This window comes from Monomorium pharaonis, chromosome 8 (assembly GCF_013373865.1).
Source record: "Monomorium pharaonis isolate MP-MQ-018 chromosome 8, ASM1337386v2, whole genome shotgun sequence".
Classification (NCBI taxonomy): Eukaryota; Metazoa; Arthropoda; class Insecta; order Hymenoptera; family Formicidae; genus Monomorium; species Monomorium pharaonis.
This window is the reverse complement of record NC_050474.1, coordinates 7,294,898-7,310,963: the sequence shown is the minus strand read 5'-3', so window position 1 is coordinate 7,310,963 and position 16,066 is coordinate 7,294,898. Positions and strand designations below refer to the sequence as shown.

General features: G+C 43.8%; 1 protein-coding gene across 5 annotated transcripts in view; it reads left to right on the top strand.

Moving 5' to 3' along the window:
• The window catches only part of LOC105829932 (polyhomeotic-proximal chromatin protein), a 260,143-nt gene that overhangs the window by 170,392 nt on the left and 73,685 nt on the right, over positions 1–16,066 (top strand). For all 5 annotated transcript variants that reach the window (XM_036290726.1, XM_036290727.1, XM_036290724.1 and 2 more), the window contains one exon: positions 3,105–3,228. In XM_036290726.1, coding sequence (XP_036146619.1) covers positions 3,105–3,228 — 124 coding nt within the window. The remainder of the gene's footprint in view (positions 1–3,104; positions 3,229–16,066) is intronic.

Genomic DNA, 16,066 nt, shown 5'->3' with positions numbered 1-16,066 from the left:
AACTCAATTAAATTGTCAGATATTACTTTCGTTCTAACCATCCGTCCGCGCCTCCCCTTGTAATATTTCCATAACAGAGGAAGAGAAGGTCGTTATCCCCGAGCGGCTCGTAAATTCAAATAATCCGTGCGTGCTTTATTATATAATTTTCGTCGCGGTTCCTCGCGTGGCCCGGTGATGCAATCGAGGGGAGGAGGGGGGGGGGGGAAGGAACATTAATTCTTCTAAAGGGATCTCACACCGGACATGTCGCATCGCCGAATGGAAGTCGCCAGACGGTCGCTCTGCTCCGGGTGCCGGCCGTCCTCGAAAACAAGAATAATTACGCGATTTCGCGGTGGCGGCCACGTACTTTACAAACGGTGGAAAGGGCGCGCGAAAGGGAGGAGGAGGAGGAGGAGGAGGAAAAGCTGACACCAGTTTCGCGGGCGGCAACGGTGGCGGTGGTGGCGGCCACGTACTTTACAGGGACAAGCGGCTTAGCCAGCCATGCCGGCGGACATAATTCATCCGGCGTAACTTGGCGTCCCTCTCCCCCTCTCTCTCTCTCTCTCTCTCTCTCTTTCTCTCTCTATCTATCCACCGGCAGCACGTTCCAACGCACTTCGCGCGAAACGGGAGGAAGTCTCTCCCTGCCCTTATTTATGGTATTGCTGGTACATTCAGATTCGGTCGCCGTTCCGCGGCGGCGACGCTCCATGTACGGAAAATGGCTTTTGCCAAGGCGTTACCGAATTATTTATATACGAGGCGGAACACGCCGGTTAGCCGCCCGGGCGGGGGCGGCCCCTCCCGAATCTGCCCCTCGACTTCGTTCAGGTTCATTCCTTCGGTATGTACAGTCGAGAAATTCAGTTCCGGATTGCGCGCTTTATGCGGTTGCGATAATTGTACCGTAAGCGGCGCCTTTGAAAGCGGATTTCACGGTGCAGAAACCGCGCTATTACCGTGGTACTTCGCTCGTCTATTAACTTTGCTCTGTGTCTGCAAGTGAAAAAGCAAAGTTATTGAATTTCAATGACATTTTTTTTTTTTTACGAACCATCACCGAGGAAAATAAAGCTACTTATGGGACGTGATGTTTCCATCTTCATTGTTTAAATAAGGCAAAATGAAATTATATTTTTAACGAACCAGTTAATTAAATGAATGAGGTACATTTCACGAAAGTATGTATTTTGTCACGACGGTCAAGTTTCTTTTGTTACTAGTAAAATCGAACAAAACGTCACATTTGTTAATTTTATTATTTTCCCCTTCTTCGTCTGAAAGCTCGAACTTTAGCGATCAGTATTATTTGGAGGGTAACATTTAACTTTAAAAGAAACTTTTTTAAGGATGAAGACAGTAAATCCGAGAGAGTAATTCTTGTTAAGTGAAGCAAAGTGAAAATATGAACTTTAATAATTCACAAACTTTTGCCGCGCGTAGGTGACGGGAGGAGAAAAAGAGCGGGTTCCGGGGGTTGGGGGGGGGGGGAGCGTTTCTCCGAGAACAAATCGAATTCAACACAAATTAGCGCCAGGATGGGTTTACGAATCCGTCTTGTTGTCACGAGAAATAATTGCCTCGAGCATTCCCGCGGGAACGAAAGGGAGGCTCTCGCCTTTTCCCGCGAGGTTATAATGCCGGGGACGAGCCGCCCGCGGTTATTAGTTTAGGAAGCTGCAAAGTACCACGAAACAAAGTCTCAGCTCTCTCTCTCTCTCTCTCTCTCTCTCTGTCTCTCCGCCAGGTAATCAATATACAGGCGACGACCCCTGCCTCGTTTCACCTTGTCGGTTTAGCCTGAGCCACCGGCGAGAGCCCTGGCTTACTTGTTTCGGTTCGTTCCAGGCGTCCGGGATAGCTGGCAGACAAGCAGTATCTTTAGCTAATAAAGCATCCCCTTCCGCTCCATCTGCTTTCCCCTCCCTCACCTGCATCTACTCCCTTACGGAGGGGGCGGCCGACCAAATTATAATACGCCTACCTCGTGTTTCTCCCCCTCCGAAATGCTCTCTCAGACTTGATCGCTTTTCATCACGAAGCCGATTACGCTTCCAGCATCCCATTTTTTTTTTTTGCCGGCAGTGTATATACCTTCGCGAACCTTTCCCGTAAATCTCCAGCTTGATGTGCTTTCAATTGGATAGTCCGCGGTTACCGAGGCAGGAGCAGATATATCAGAATTTCGAAGTGTTTAACACGATCGATTTTTTTTTCACGCCAATTCATTTGGTGATAAAGGAAACAAGAGATCGCTAAGAGAAAGATAGCCGAGCTCTTTCAAAATGCACAATACGTAATTGCTTGCGTTAAAAAGTTTTTTTTTTTTTTTAAATAAAATATAAAGTAAAACCTCGCAATTTTTCTTGCAATGTGTTCTTGTTTTGCGTGGAATTTAATAAGTACGGCATTTCCGATGCGCTTTGAACTTCCCGGTAATTTTTGCAGAGGTCTGGCGAGCATCTGCCTCGATTAAGTGGTGTTTAACCTGTAATTTATTTCACCGGCAACGTTCGGACGCTCGCAATTTACGCTTTAAATTGAAATGTAAAATTATCGTAGTGCATTGGATTTCCGATTGAAGAGTTCAGACCCCGAGAGTGGAATAAATCTATAATTTGTAAGATCGGCTTAAAATCTGAAGTTTGTAAAATCTCGCAGATTATAGCTTTACGCCGCTGCTGCTCTGAATCCCACAATTTCACGCTCTGGCGTACGCTCTCGGTGCCTTTGCAATTTTGGACCGTTTCTTTTTTGTTTTTTGTTTTTTTTTGCAACTAACGTCAACCGATTATCAATGCTGTAACAAGTAAATAACGTATCGTTTATCTAAAATTGTCAGGCGTCTCGAGAAATCGCGTGTGTTTCATAAATTACGAGGCACGCGTGGTTGCAGGTTGCTTACGTTATTTACACGGACAATACATACTGTTGATAATAATGGAAATGTAGTCGTTAGTACCGCGGGGAAAAAGGAATGGCCAAAGACACGTTCGCTAAGCTCGGCGCAAACATTGCGCAATTCACGTCGCGTACGCGTCATAGTTTGTTTGCACGTTGTTAAGCCGCGCCGCGACGAGAGTTAGAGAATAATTCTGTCCATTTCTCTATTTCAGTCCAAGCAGTACGGCGCTGGGTTCGCTGGACCAACTGAAGGAATACCTGACGACAGTGGGAACCTGCAAATGCGGCCTCGAGTGCCCGCTCAGACCCGAGCAGGTCTTCAACTTTGACCCCAAGGTAAATACGACAAAAACATTTGTATTACGATTTTTATATTAGTCCAAGGGAAATCAACGCACTGATGAAATTAATTAGTTTTATTATTAAACTCTTAAAAATTTATATTTCTATTAAATTATATTGAATTAATTGGATTGAGTTCTGTTGCATTAAACATTTAATTACACTAAAAGATTTGATTTTAAGATATTATTCATATTTTTGTTTCCGTTTGTTTTTAAATACTTAAAAATGTTTTTATTCTAAACGGCGTATCTACATTTGGAACGCTGAAACATTTAAAGGTGAAACATTTTTACGGATTTAAATTTTTTAGCGTTTTAAATCTAAACGTCGTTTAAAATTGAAACATTTTGAAGTATTTAAAAAACGAAGACGAAAATAAAACACGTTTAATATATTAAAATTAAATCGTGCTCCTTTCTCGAGTATTCCGCTATTCGTAATTCCGCTACGCGAAAGAAAAAGCAACGTGCTTGAGAAATGTCGAGCTTTTATCAGGTTTGTCGTGCTAATACCAGCAATTTCCGCGACAACTCGCATCATCTTTACTCGGAAATGCGATTATTGCGAAGTAAGTTGTTTACCTTTGTCTAGGCGATTGGAAAAAAAAGCAGCCATACAATAATGATATCTCGCTAATAGAAACTGATAAGCTGAAACTAATGCTTGTCGTATATTTACTTAGTATCTCAGACTTATTAGGATGTTTTCTACCGGAAAAATCTGCAATTTTTCTAGAATTTACTTTTTTATGAAAACTACAGCTTTTTATGGGATTTTGGTACTCGGGGAAGTTTTTGAAATTTTACTTTTAAATTAAATATAAATTCCACCTCTCTCCTTTTCTAAATTGTTTCACTTGTTCATTTTTTTTCCGCGCAAACTCGAGAAAAGGAACAAACGTGGCATAATAATCCACGTTCTTTTACAAAACTCGAGTAAACGCCTCGTTTCAATTTCTCATGTATATACATACGTAGATTTCTATTTCTGAGATATACGCACGACAGAGTCGCGGAGTGATTGATGAAAATCTCTCGCTTTCACGTTCCGATTACGTATCACGAATATGATCAACGTACAACCGTTCTCACTGCAATCACCCGAGGGGAGATCTCTCCGGAGTTAGCGTGGCAACGAAGTCAATACTGTCGGCCCGTTGCACGCATGACGTCGATACGACGAGCGGCATCGCGATGCACCGACAGAGTGCTGCTGCATGCCCTCAAGCATATACGCAGGCGGTGGCGCGCGCTTATTCGGGACCGTCGTTTGTTATACTTCATCCTTTTACTACGTTTGCGCGCCGTCAAGAGAGAGAGAGAGAGAGAGAGAGTTGTTCTGACGCGTCGCGACGGCGAAAGTTCACAGGTACAACCTGTTATAGCCGCGCGTCACGAGCGTGAGCATAATCACGCTTAATCGCCCGCCGGCAGTTAGGCACCGTTTATTTATTTATCGTACGCTCGCGTAATTGGTCCGCGTGTATACGCTTGCAGCACACCTCGCGGAACTCGTGACTTACCGGGGATAAAATATCGCCATTGTGCGTGCAGACGACGACGAGGCGAGGCGTCTCGTATACCCTCCCCCTCCCCCCTGAGAATGTATCGCGTCGTGCCGATCTCACCTTCTCCTCGAATCGATTAGGAAGTGTAATTCTTTCTCGTGACGGCTATAGGGAGAAATTATTTCTCGCGACCGTAACTCGGGGAAAGGCTCGATTGAGCGTTGCCGCGAAGTCAAAGCTCTCGATGTGTATCTAAAAAAAAAGAACTTCGGTTTTGTTACACTTAACAATTGCGTCAATTAACTATTACGTGTTAACAATTTTGGGTCGTTAGTAGTAAAAGTAATTTAATAGAGGCGGCGCTATGCGTTTTAATGAGCGGAAGAATGCGTAGAATTTATGTATTCTACGATCAATGCGCTTCATATTCGTAATCGACAAGTATTGTTCGGTGACATTTTGACCGATAACAATGCAGAAATGTCACAATCAGAAAAATAATCTTTCATAGCTAAAATACCCAATGTGAAATCTACAATAAGTTCTTCATTCATGAGAATATAAAAATTTTGTATAACATTGAATAGCCGATCAGTTGTACTTGATGTTTTGCAATGTTATTAGCACGTACAATAAAAACGTAAAATAGAAACATAAAATATTGACAAGGCACGATTTAGGCAAATGATAAGAACTCTTTTTCTAAAATTCAGATTAATAATAAAACTTTTATTATTAAAAAATATAAAATTTTCATTATTTTTGTTTGTAGCTTAACAGCAATGTAGATCTCGTAAAATGCTCGGAAAAGATTTCTCTGTTGCGTTACACTGAGAAAAAATGTTGTTAATTTGACTAAATTTTTGAACTTAATTAAATTTCTTTGGTCCCAGTATTTATGCGTTCAACTTAAATACATAAAATACTCGAACTTCAATTTAAGTATTTATATATTTGACTGAAATACATAAATAATTGAATTGAAGAAATTAAATCAAGTTGAAAAATTTAGTTGAATCAACAAATTTTTTTAATCAGTGTAATATCGATATCTTAAGCGCTGACGATCTAATATTTTCTCTCTCTCTCTCTCTCTCTCTCTCTCTCTCTCGTCTCGTTTCGAATACGTGGAAACGGCAATGAATCACGGCCGCGGAGCAGTCCCGGAAAATCGTACCTCTCACGAAACATCGCCGCGAACAAAACACCATTGAGCGTCCAGGCGCTATTTCTGCCGGCGCGGCCGCCGTAAATACGTAATTTTTCTTGCTTCCGCTATTTAGATATTTATGGTGCATTCGCGAGAGCGCGGCGGCACGTATCTCGGCCCGCGCCAACGATCCCGAAGAAATATCGCGGTCGTGCGTGCCAACGATCGCGGCTTATTAAGAAATATCGCGCTCCGGGCACGTAACCGTTGTTCGCCCTCGGGGTGAAATGTGTGCGCGTCCCCGCTCCGAAAGAGGGGTGCTCTCCTGCATTTCGCGTTCGGCGGCGCGCGATGTGTCTGAAACGCGCGCTAACGCGCCAATCGACGTTCCATCAAGATCGTTTCGCGATTGTGCCCTCGATTCCGCGGGGTTCATTCTTGCGCGCACCGGTTCCTCGGTGAGGAAGGGAGGGGGGGGGGATAGAAAGGGTATAATAAGGCTAATTTCGCGCTCGGTTCCCGCGCATAAATTAAAAATTTAGGGAAGTACTGGACACGTCGGTAAACAGCAGGAGACTACGCAAGGGAAAGAGAAGGAGAGAGAGAGAGAGAGAAGGGGGACGCTCATCAGTTTTGCTTAATTATTCCGGTAGCATGCGACGATATACGAGGAAAACGTATAATTATCCGTGCACCTGCTTGCTAACCACTCACTCAGCCGCCGCTGCTCTCGCCGTCCTATACCCGGTGCACCATCGGTTGCGTTAATACGTTCCCTAATTAAAGTTTATCGTGTTTCACCGATCTGGAGGAGAGACTCCGGACATAGGTATACGCCGATCCGATCCGCCGTGTCGACGACATAACGATCGACACGCTAATAATTAATAATCATTTGCATATCTCTAACACCGTAACATGAATGCGATACGAATCGCATCGGGTTTATCGGGCTATGATTACCGCTGACATCTCTCGTCCCGGTACGAGTCGTACAGATTCTTCGGAAAATACGAGATCGATAATTGAGCCGATAATCACCGCTATTTACATTCCTGTTTAAAGAGACCGAGACACACGTACAACTTTCTTCGATACATGTTAAATCTCTCAGTGCCATTTTTATTCGTTAAAAAAATACCGGTGCTGAAAGATTTAATTACTGTATCGTTATATCGTCATACTCAATGAAGCGGAATGTAAAACGAGATATATTAAGGATATGCAAAAATTTTAGTCTTTCTTTTTTTCAGCGCTCTCTGGTATAATTATTTTAAATTCAAATTATTTCTCTCCTCTCGTATATTCGTATAAGGTTGGCATCGAATTATCTGAAAGGCCATACTGTGGGATTTAATGGTATAACCGTACCAAAACAAACAGTGAACACAGAGAACGGCGAAAATTATTTGATACTGCATTTTATTCAGGAAGGGAAATAAAATATATGAATTAATTTGCTCTGTTACTGAAGAAGGTATATATTATGTCTCACAATACGTGCGAATATTAGGTTTTTCGTTTTAAAGATAGTAATTTCGATATGACCGACCACACTCTGGAGCGGCTCGAAAATTGGAGGTCGGTGATATGGAAGCGTTGTTGGAAGAAAAACTTGCAAAACAACTAGGAGTTGGCTCAGCAACAGCTTCGAGACGGCTGTATGAAATGGGAAAAATTCAGAAGTTTGGAAAATGGGTTTCACGCGAAGTGTCGGGAAACATTATCCGTCGTTTGAACACTTGCATATCATTGCTCTCCAGGCAGCGTAGGATTTCTTTTAATGGAAAATTGTTATTGGCGGCGAAAAATGGATTTTGTACGGCGATTCTTAACACAGACATTTATATTTGGACAAATTGTCAACATTAATAATAAAACCGAATGTATATACTTTTTACCAGATGGTTAAAAAGATTTCTTGCGTGGATGAAAGGTGTTCTCTGTTACGAGTTTCTTAAGCCAAATGAAACCGTTAATGTTGAACGCTATTTGCCATCAATTAAATGATTTGGTCGAAGAAATAGAGGAAAAAGATCGTTTACTGCTTAAGGAAGCCCAGAGAGTTGTTTTGCTACACACGATAATGCTAGGCCACATGTTGCTCGGGCCGTTCAGTACTTGCGTTTATCACGCGCTGGAAAGTTAATGATGATTTGCTGAGTCGCTCGGCGATGTGTTCTCTTCCGCACGCGGTTCATCTGACTTGCCGCTTTTGGATTATCATTTATTCCGGTCGATGTGGCATGCTTTAGCCAGACAGTGCTTTCGAGATGTGGCGGTGATAATGACTCGACGATTTCGTTGCCTCCAAATCGATTTTTTTTTTCACAGTGGAAACCAAAATTTTCTAGAAAAGTAACAAAAGGTTATAAGATAATAAGGAAAGATATTTTGAATATTGATTTGTAATACTTTGTACGTAAACAAAATATTTTAAAAGAAAGACCAAGACGTTTGCATATCTCTAATAAATGTTTAGGCCTTAATCAAATTTTCACTTCTTTGACGCGTTTACATTTCAATGGTACTGAAAGGCTTAAAATAATAACCGCTACGGCGCGATCGAATCGAGATATATCTTAGACGCGTTTCCACGACGCTTCGCGCGAGCAAAGCGGACTATCTTCTGGCATTCCCCGGCGAGTATAGATGGTATCGTGGCGTCCACAATGCAAACTCACCTGGACAATGGCACTCGAGTGCTCGTCCGTCTCGGATAAAGAGGGGAGAAGAGTCCGGAGGAGAGGTACGTGGATTGTCGAGTGAAATCGGCTTGGTTCCCGGGCACTTCACGCTGCATCTCGAAGTGCATCGCGTTCGTTCGCGACAGTCGGCCGCTCGAATCGCGACATGGCGAACACGGCGACACGAGATTATTATGGTAATCGAGCAACATCGCTCATGGTACCGTCACGAGCCTCCCACGCTTTTTTTTTTCGCCGAGGTCTCAATGCGTCAGATCGGAGAGTCGGGCTGATATCACGGGTACACAATACGTAGGAGGAAAGAGTGTTTCTTTTTTTATATTTTCCATTTTGTATCAACTTGTTTACAAATAAACGTGGGACATTGTAGCTCAATGTTGCGAGCGTCTATTACTACAGTGATTAACCTACACCAATAAGAAATTATAAGTTTATTGTAAGCCTATTTGCAACACGCAAAAGGAATGATTTAGGCAATCGATTGAATAAATCGTATCTATGAATTTCTCAAATTATATCGCCTTTGAAAGTATCAAATTTATGAATTATGATAATATAAGGAATCATATTAAGTAAAATTTATTTTATTAATAATTTATTGAAAAAGTGATCAGATATTTAATAGTTAATAACAATTATAAAAAGGCAATAATATCGTAATCAAATGTGTTTTAATTTTTTTTGTAATATTCTATTTCATTATATTAGTTTTATTATTATTACTTATCAGTCTTCCATTAATATTATTTATTTATTGAATTAATCTTTTTATTACCTTAAATAAATTATATCAATGTAAGACCGATAATAAAATTGATAGACAAATAAAACAAAGGAGAAACTTGACAGATTTTATAAAAATATCGATTTAATATTTACAATATTGCAAATGTGTGTATGTATACATAATATAAAATTTCCTACAATAATCCTTATTTTATGAAAATTTAGTACAAAATTGCACGATTACATTATTATTAGTTACACAAGTTGCTTAAAAATAAATATTGTATCTGATTTTTCCAAAGTATTGTTAGCACGCACAAAACAAGAGACAATCTGTTGAATTTTTATTCGCGTTATTAATTTCTTATCTATTTCATATTTTTCGTCTCTACCTAAATATTGCTCATATAAAGTAAAAATGTTAAATATTGATGGAGGCACAATTTAAGCGATTGATCACGCATTCAGCCACTCTTTCCCGGACGGAGTGCGAATAAAGATTACCCTCGAGATAGTACAAGTGCGAATATTTTGCACGCCAATATTGCATTTAATTTTCCTCTCAACCTTTTGACAGAATCTTAAACCATTCATTTTCGATCGTTTCCGTTAAACGTTATTTTAACGTCGTATATATTGACTGGTTGAAACCGCCGTTTCTCTTCGGGGGTAACTCACAAATTGATTTTATCTTTTTCACGAGTTAATAACACAGCACGATGAATAACTAATATTTTTTGACATCTTTACACCGTGTACCCGTTACTGGCAAAATATTACGTAGCAAACGCGGACCCGATGCGTTTCAATATGGACCTGACGCAGGCCCAGGTAATATCGCAGAACACGCCGCAATAATGGATCGGCTTTGCGATACGAACTTTGATACGTCTTTCTCAAGCGACTCGCTCCTGGCGCATTTACGAGTGACGTATACACACACACGCGCGCGCGCGCGCGCGCGAGTATCTCCACCTGCATTAATCAGGCACCGTAACTATCGGGGCGATCTCTCACGGTCTCTATACCATCTGCCGGAGACAGCAGCCTTAACGTCTCTCTACGGACCTTTGATTTCGCTCGATTCTTTATCGCCCCCGCGCTACCGGCGGCGCGGCCAGCCTTTCGGGTTCCCTTCTTTCTTGCCTTTTCTCCCGATGCTCCTTTTGTAACTGCCGACGTTTCCGCCTATTGTATTGCGCATACAACGGCGCGAGAAATCGCCGATGCGGGGAAGCGATTCCCCACACCGGTTTCCCGCGGCCGTATCCTCGAAGTTGGATATCGCACAAACGGAGAATCGCGTCCGTGAACTTCGCGCCGGGTTCAGCACGTGGTAACGATCTTTGTGAACTGTGGATTTCGGATCGCGATACCAAGACCGCGTTGGATGTCACCTTTTTTTTTTGCCAATTCCCTCACCTCCATCCCGTTTGTTCTGCTTAATCGAACACCGATTAAACGGTGGGATTAAAGGAGCGATGATTCTACGAGTCTCGTAATTAACGTGAGGCAAATTACGTTTCTTATCGGCGGCGTAATTGTAGCACTCACGGTATTCAGAAACCAGCGTAAAGTTCTCGTTTGTCGTAAGTCTATCTGGCTCTCGCCTGGCACGTTTCGAGGCGTCAGTTTATGGAGTTGTTGCTATCTATTATCGCTTTCAGAGGAACGGCAGGATGACTCGGGTGTGTCTCGACGAATGTATTAGACGAGCGCTTAAGCTCGCCGTACGAGTTGTGCCGTGACGTTAACAAAGGGTAAGCGAGTACCCTTTTATTACACCAAGCCCGTCTCGCTTAAGCCCGTGCGTAAAGTAATTTGCCTTAATGAATTTGCATCTTCTCTTTCCATCGCGTTCCTCTCTCCCTCTCTCCCTCTCTCTCTCTCTCTCTCTCTCTCTCTCTTTCTGCTTCCGTCCCGTTTCCTCCGGCCTGCATTTTTGATTCACAATTAAACGGCAGTTACCTCCGTCTAGGAAAAATCTCAATGAAAACATTTTTCTCGGAACCGCTACTCAACTTCTCGCCAGCAGCTTTCGCGAGAATACGTTTTTAATCCTTTGCATTAATTATAATATACGTCTTTACTCGTTTTTTTTTCTGACTCGCTGATTCTATCGTGCTTTTACTTGGCACTCGGTTATATCCAACGATTGTTAATAATATATTTTGTAGCATATAATAAGTAAATTTAAATTTTTTACATAGAAATAAATTAAGGAGATATTCCCGTTTTTTTTTTAAAACCGTAATTTATTAAAAATATCATTTTTTTGTTATGAACTTTGAGGGGGAGAGGGAGAGCAGATTAAGAATAAATAGAATGTGCAAAAGTTTGTATAAACACTTTACAAAGTTTTAGATTTGTTTCTTTTTTTAAATAATATTTTTCAAAACTGCTGTCATACACAATAACTCACCGACTTTAATCCAAATTGACTTAAACTTTTAAAGAGATATTTATAACACTTATTCTCTCATTCTTAACTTACAATCAATAATTTCAACTTTAAGGTTTTTCAAATAAAAAAAAGTATCATAAAGAGCGAAAATGACTTTCTTAAAACTTTGCCGTTTTTACAAAAACAACAATATTTTTGTTCTACTTGAAAAAAATTTGTAAGAAATATTTAAAATTTAAATAATAAATTTTAAACAATAAATGTGTATACTTTTTCGAAGGAAAAAATTTTTTAAATAAAAATTAGCAAGCAAGTCTATCTCCTTAATCATCTCATACATTTATCGGCTTTTATACAAAATCTTTAATATTACGAAGAGAAGAATACCAACTTGCGGTATAAATTTATTGTGGAGGTAAATAATGACACAAGCGTGTATCGCGTTTTCAATGATTATAATAATTTGTTATTTATTTTCAATTAATTTCTTCCGCGATTTCTTCGACGCGCTCGCAAATGTCCCGATTTCACGGCACAAAAGAGAGTGACTGCTCGAGCAATGTACAAAGTATGAATTTCGCGGATAAGGTAGAGAAAGAGTGCCGTCAAAGGGCGTATACCCTCGAAAGATGCTCTTTTGTAATCGGCTCGGGCCATCGGCGAGGAAACAAACTTCGCTTTTACAAAGAAAGTAATCTTGCGCGATGTCTCGGCTCTCGTATTCTGGCGAACCTCAAAAGTTTCGCCGAGAAAAAGAAGCGAATCCAAGATCGTGGGTAGAAGCGAGGGGATGGTATTTCGGTCCCCCTTTGTAATTGCCAAACGGCCCGAGACCGAGAGGAAAGGGCGAGATCGTCGAACTGTGATCGTCCGGAGAAACTTCGACACGCAACGTAATGCACCGAGGAAACCGTTCGAAACTTGCCGTTTTGCTTCTCGTTTTATGCGCCTGTATTCTCGATCGAGTTTATTTTTTATTCTCGGCTCTTTCGGTCGTTGATAGAAAATTGGCAGAGAAAGAGAGAGAGAGAGAGAGAGAGAGAGAGAGAGAGAGAGAGAGAGAGAGAGAGAGAAAGCGGAAAGAAGGGAAACGTGATCCGAGGATAACGTCGTAAGTAACTCGATAGCGTTCAGCGTTCAATATTTTCCCACTTGCCGGAAATTGTCGAATCGCTACAGAATCGCGTCTTGTAAAGTCGCGAGTTTTTGTGGAGACGCGATTCTCAATTATTCGCGCGGTAACGAGGACGTTGAATTTTGAGAACGGAGAAGTTTCCATCCGCGAGACGCAATTTTCCTCGCTGCTCCACCGATTATTCGCGAGACATCGCGCGATCTCTCGCGCGTTCACTGCCGACTCTCGACGTGCAAAACTCGCAGTCGTATATATATATATATATATATATATATATATATATATATATATAGTACAACAAGTAGCATGCGGATATCGTGCGCTCCCGATAATAACGGGATAATTCGATTTCCTCAGAATTGCCGGGCTTGCTTCGCTCAAATTGAATTTCTATTAATAAAAACGGCGGGGTATCGGTCGCTTGTGTATATTCTCTCTATCTCCCTCTCTTTTTACGTATATACCTTCCCTCTTATCCTGCCTCTTTTCTCCCTTCTTCCCGTTTCGCTCGCCGCAGCACCGGATTTCTCTCTTTCTCCGCCTTCGCACTCTTTCTCCCTCCCCCCTCTCCCCCGCCTTCCCCCCGCGTCTCTCGTCTCCCTCCGCAGCCGCCCTCCCGCTCGTTCAATCTCCCTGTCTCCCTGCCAGTCTACCTCGACGTATAAATTTATTGCGCTCATTAAGTTGAAATATGGCATCGGGTACGTTCAAAGTTTATGAACGTTAATGCGACCGCGGTGAATAAGACCGCGCGGCGCGCGTTGCTCACGCGATGTAAAACGGCCGGCCGCGGCCGGCCCCTCGGCTCTCGGCTCGACAGAAAGAAAATCCAGCGCGCGACTCGCGACGGATTCGACGTGGGATATCGCTCTCGTGATGACCGCCGTCGTGTATCCGTTACCGTCGAGATTAACGCCGAGATATCGAGGGTCATTGCTCGACCGGGCGATTGATGGCGCTTTGTCTGTGACGAACCCTCCTCTCGTGCCTCGCGTCTATAGCGTCTGTATCGGAGGCGACGATGACGACGACGACGATGCACGAGACGCACGCTTGCGCTCCGAAATCTTGGAGACAATAACACAGCTTGTTCGTTGCATTTATTGTTAGCGTTTCTGTTCCGAGCGACTCTCCCGTTGTCGCGTAAAACGCTTGTGAAATTTAATCCCGAAGGCGGGGAAAATTAAATGCAGATTATTTCATCGAGTTATTTCCCGGAGAGATAGATTGCAGCATTGTCACGTTCAAACTCTTCGATTTGTGGCGCTCGACGTAACTCAGCTCAGCATTTCCGAGCCATTGAACGGCCGAAATTTGGCGCGAGGCAATTCGATTTGTCGCTCGGCGCTCGCGCGCGTTTATCGTCAAACACTGGGAAATAAGGACGCGGACGACGTGGAAACATTTTCACGACTCGCCGCGTCGAGGCGGGCCAGCCGGGGGAAGGGGGGAGGGGTTTCTCCGGATTTTCTCGTCCATCGGCAGATGAAAAACCACAGTACCGTTAATACGATTTCCGACTCGCGTCGCGACCACCGCCACCACCACCACCGCCGCCGCCGCCGCCGCTGGCCGAGGCTGGGCGCAAAGAGAAAGGGTCGAAGGGTGGCTGGCTACATACCCCATAGTCGGTTGTAGGAAGGCCCGCATTGCAGCGGAGCAACGGAGAGAAGGGCATCGCCGGGGACACTTGAGGTGAATGTTTTGCGAATGGTCGGTAGATGTCTGGTTTGCTCGAGGCTGATATCGACCTGGGTCTCGAGTCTGGAGCCGCCGCCTTCGACCCCCTCCTCTACACCACCGCCTTCTCCACCACCACCGCCGCCACCACCACCATCACCACCACCACCACCACCGCCGCCGCCGCCGCCGCCGCCACCGTCGTCGGCACTATCGCCACCAGGACGGCTCGTTTCCACCACCAGCAGCGGATACACCTCTCTCGCGCGCGCTGCTCAAAGTTCACGTCCGTTTCATATGTCTCACCTCGTCCCATCACGGATTCCAGCTTCTCGTCTCGCTCCCGCGGGAGCCTCGGGCGACCCGCTCTTTGCCTTCTCCTTCCGCGTCTCCCGGTCGGCGCCCACACACCTCCCGTTCGTCACCCACGTCCCTCGCTCTTCCCCACCTTCGCGTCTCTCTCTCTCTCTCTCTCTCTCTCTATCTCTATCTTTGCTAGTCGATCCTTGGTGCTCTGTTTTGTTTGGCCCTGTCTATCCCATGAACCTCTCCCTCACGGAGTCCCGGGACTCGGCGCTCTCTTCACCCCTTTCCCGGCGAGAACGTGCTACCCTTCTCCTCCCCTTCCTCCTTCTCCTTTCGTTTCGTCTTCGTCGCGCGTGTCCGCCGCTTTTCTCCTCCGAATTCGTCTCTCGCGGGGGGGTAGGGTGGAAGATCGTTCACCCTACCTGCCTCGATTCGCCGCTTCTACGCCTCTCATTCCCGAGTTCTGGCAACGGCTCCGCGTTCAATCCACTCGCCCGTTTGCTCGACGATACGAGTTTCATAGCGAGTGCGAGAGAGAGCGAGAGAGAGAGAGAGAGAGAGAGAGGGGGGGAGGAGAGGGTTTTCGGTGGAATGGGAAAAAGCGCCGCGACGCGTCGTGACGTAACGCGTCGCTCAGCGTCGGACGTAACTCTCGCACACATCTCTCAGTGAATCCTGGCGACGCCTCGGGGATGAGAGATGGGACGGGTCAAGCTTTTAGGGTAGATCGACTGAAAGCAACGATGTGGAAGCAGTGGCTGCTTCCCGGTGTTCTCCTCGTGTTGATTAGTGGAAATTTAACGCCCTTCACCCCGCCGCCCTGGCCTCCTCCCCCCGCTCCAGACGCGAACAAATTACTTCCTACGACTCGTGTTATGACGATAAAATCCTACGAAATTGGCACTCGAGTCACGTATTTGCTCAAAATGCTCAGGTACGCTGATGAATATCCTCGTACCGTTGAAAAAAATCATCTCTGCGAGTACACATTTTATTCACGCGGATCGTATTTTTATAATATATTTTGTTGTAAATTGAATTTTTTATGTCTTATATAACCGTAGGGATAAGGAATAATGGAATTTGTCAGCATTTTCATCCTTTTCTTATTGTAGTTTTTTGCAACTCTCTCTTTCTCTCTGTCGTGTAATCTAAAATTAAAGCGATATATTATAGGAGCGGGTTGCGTAACGGTTTCCTTACGTAATCTATA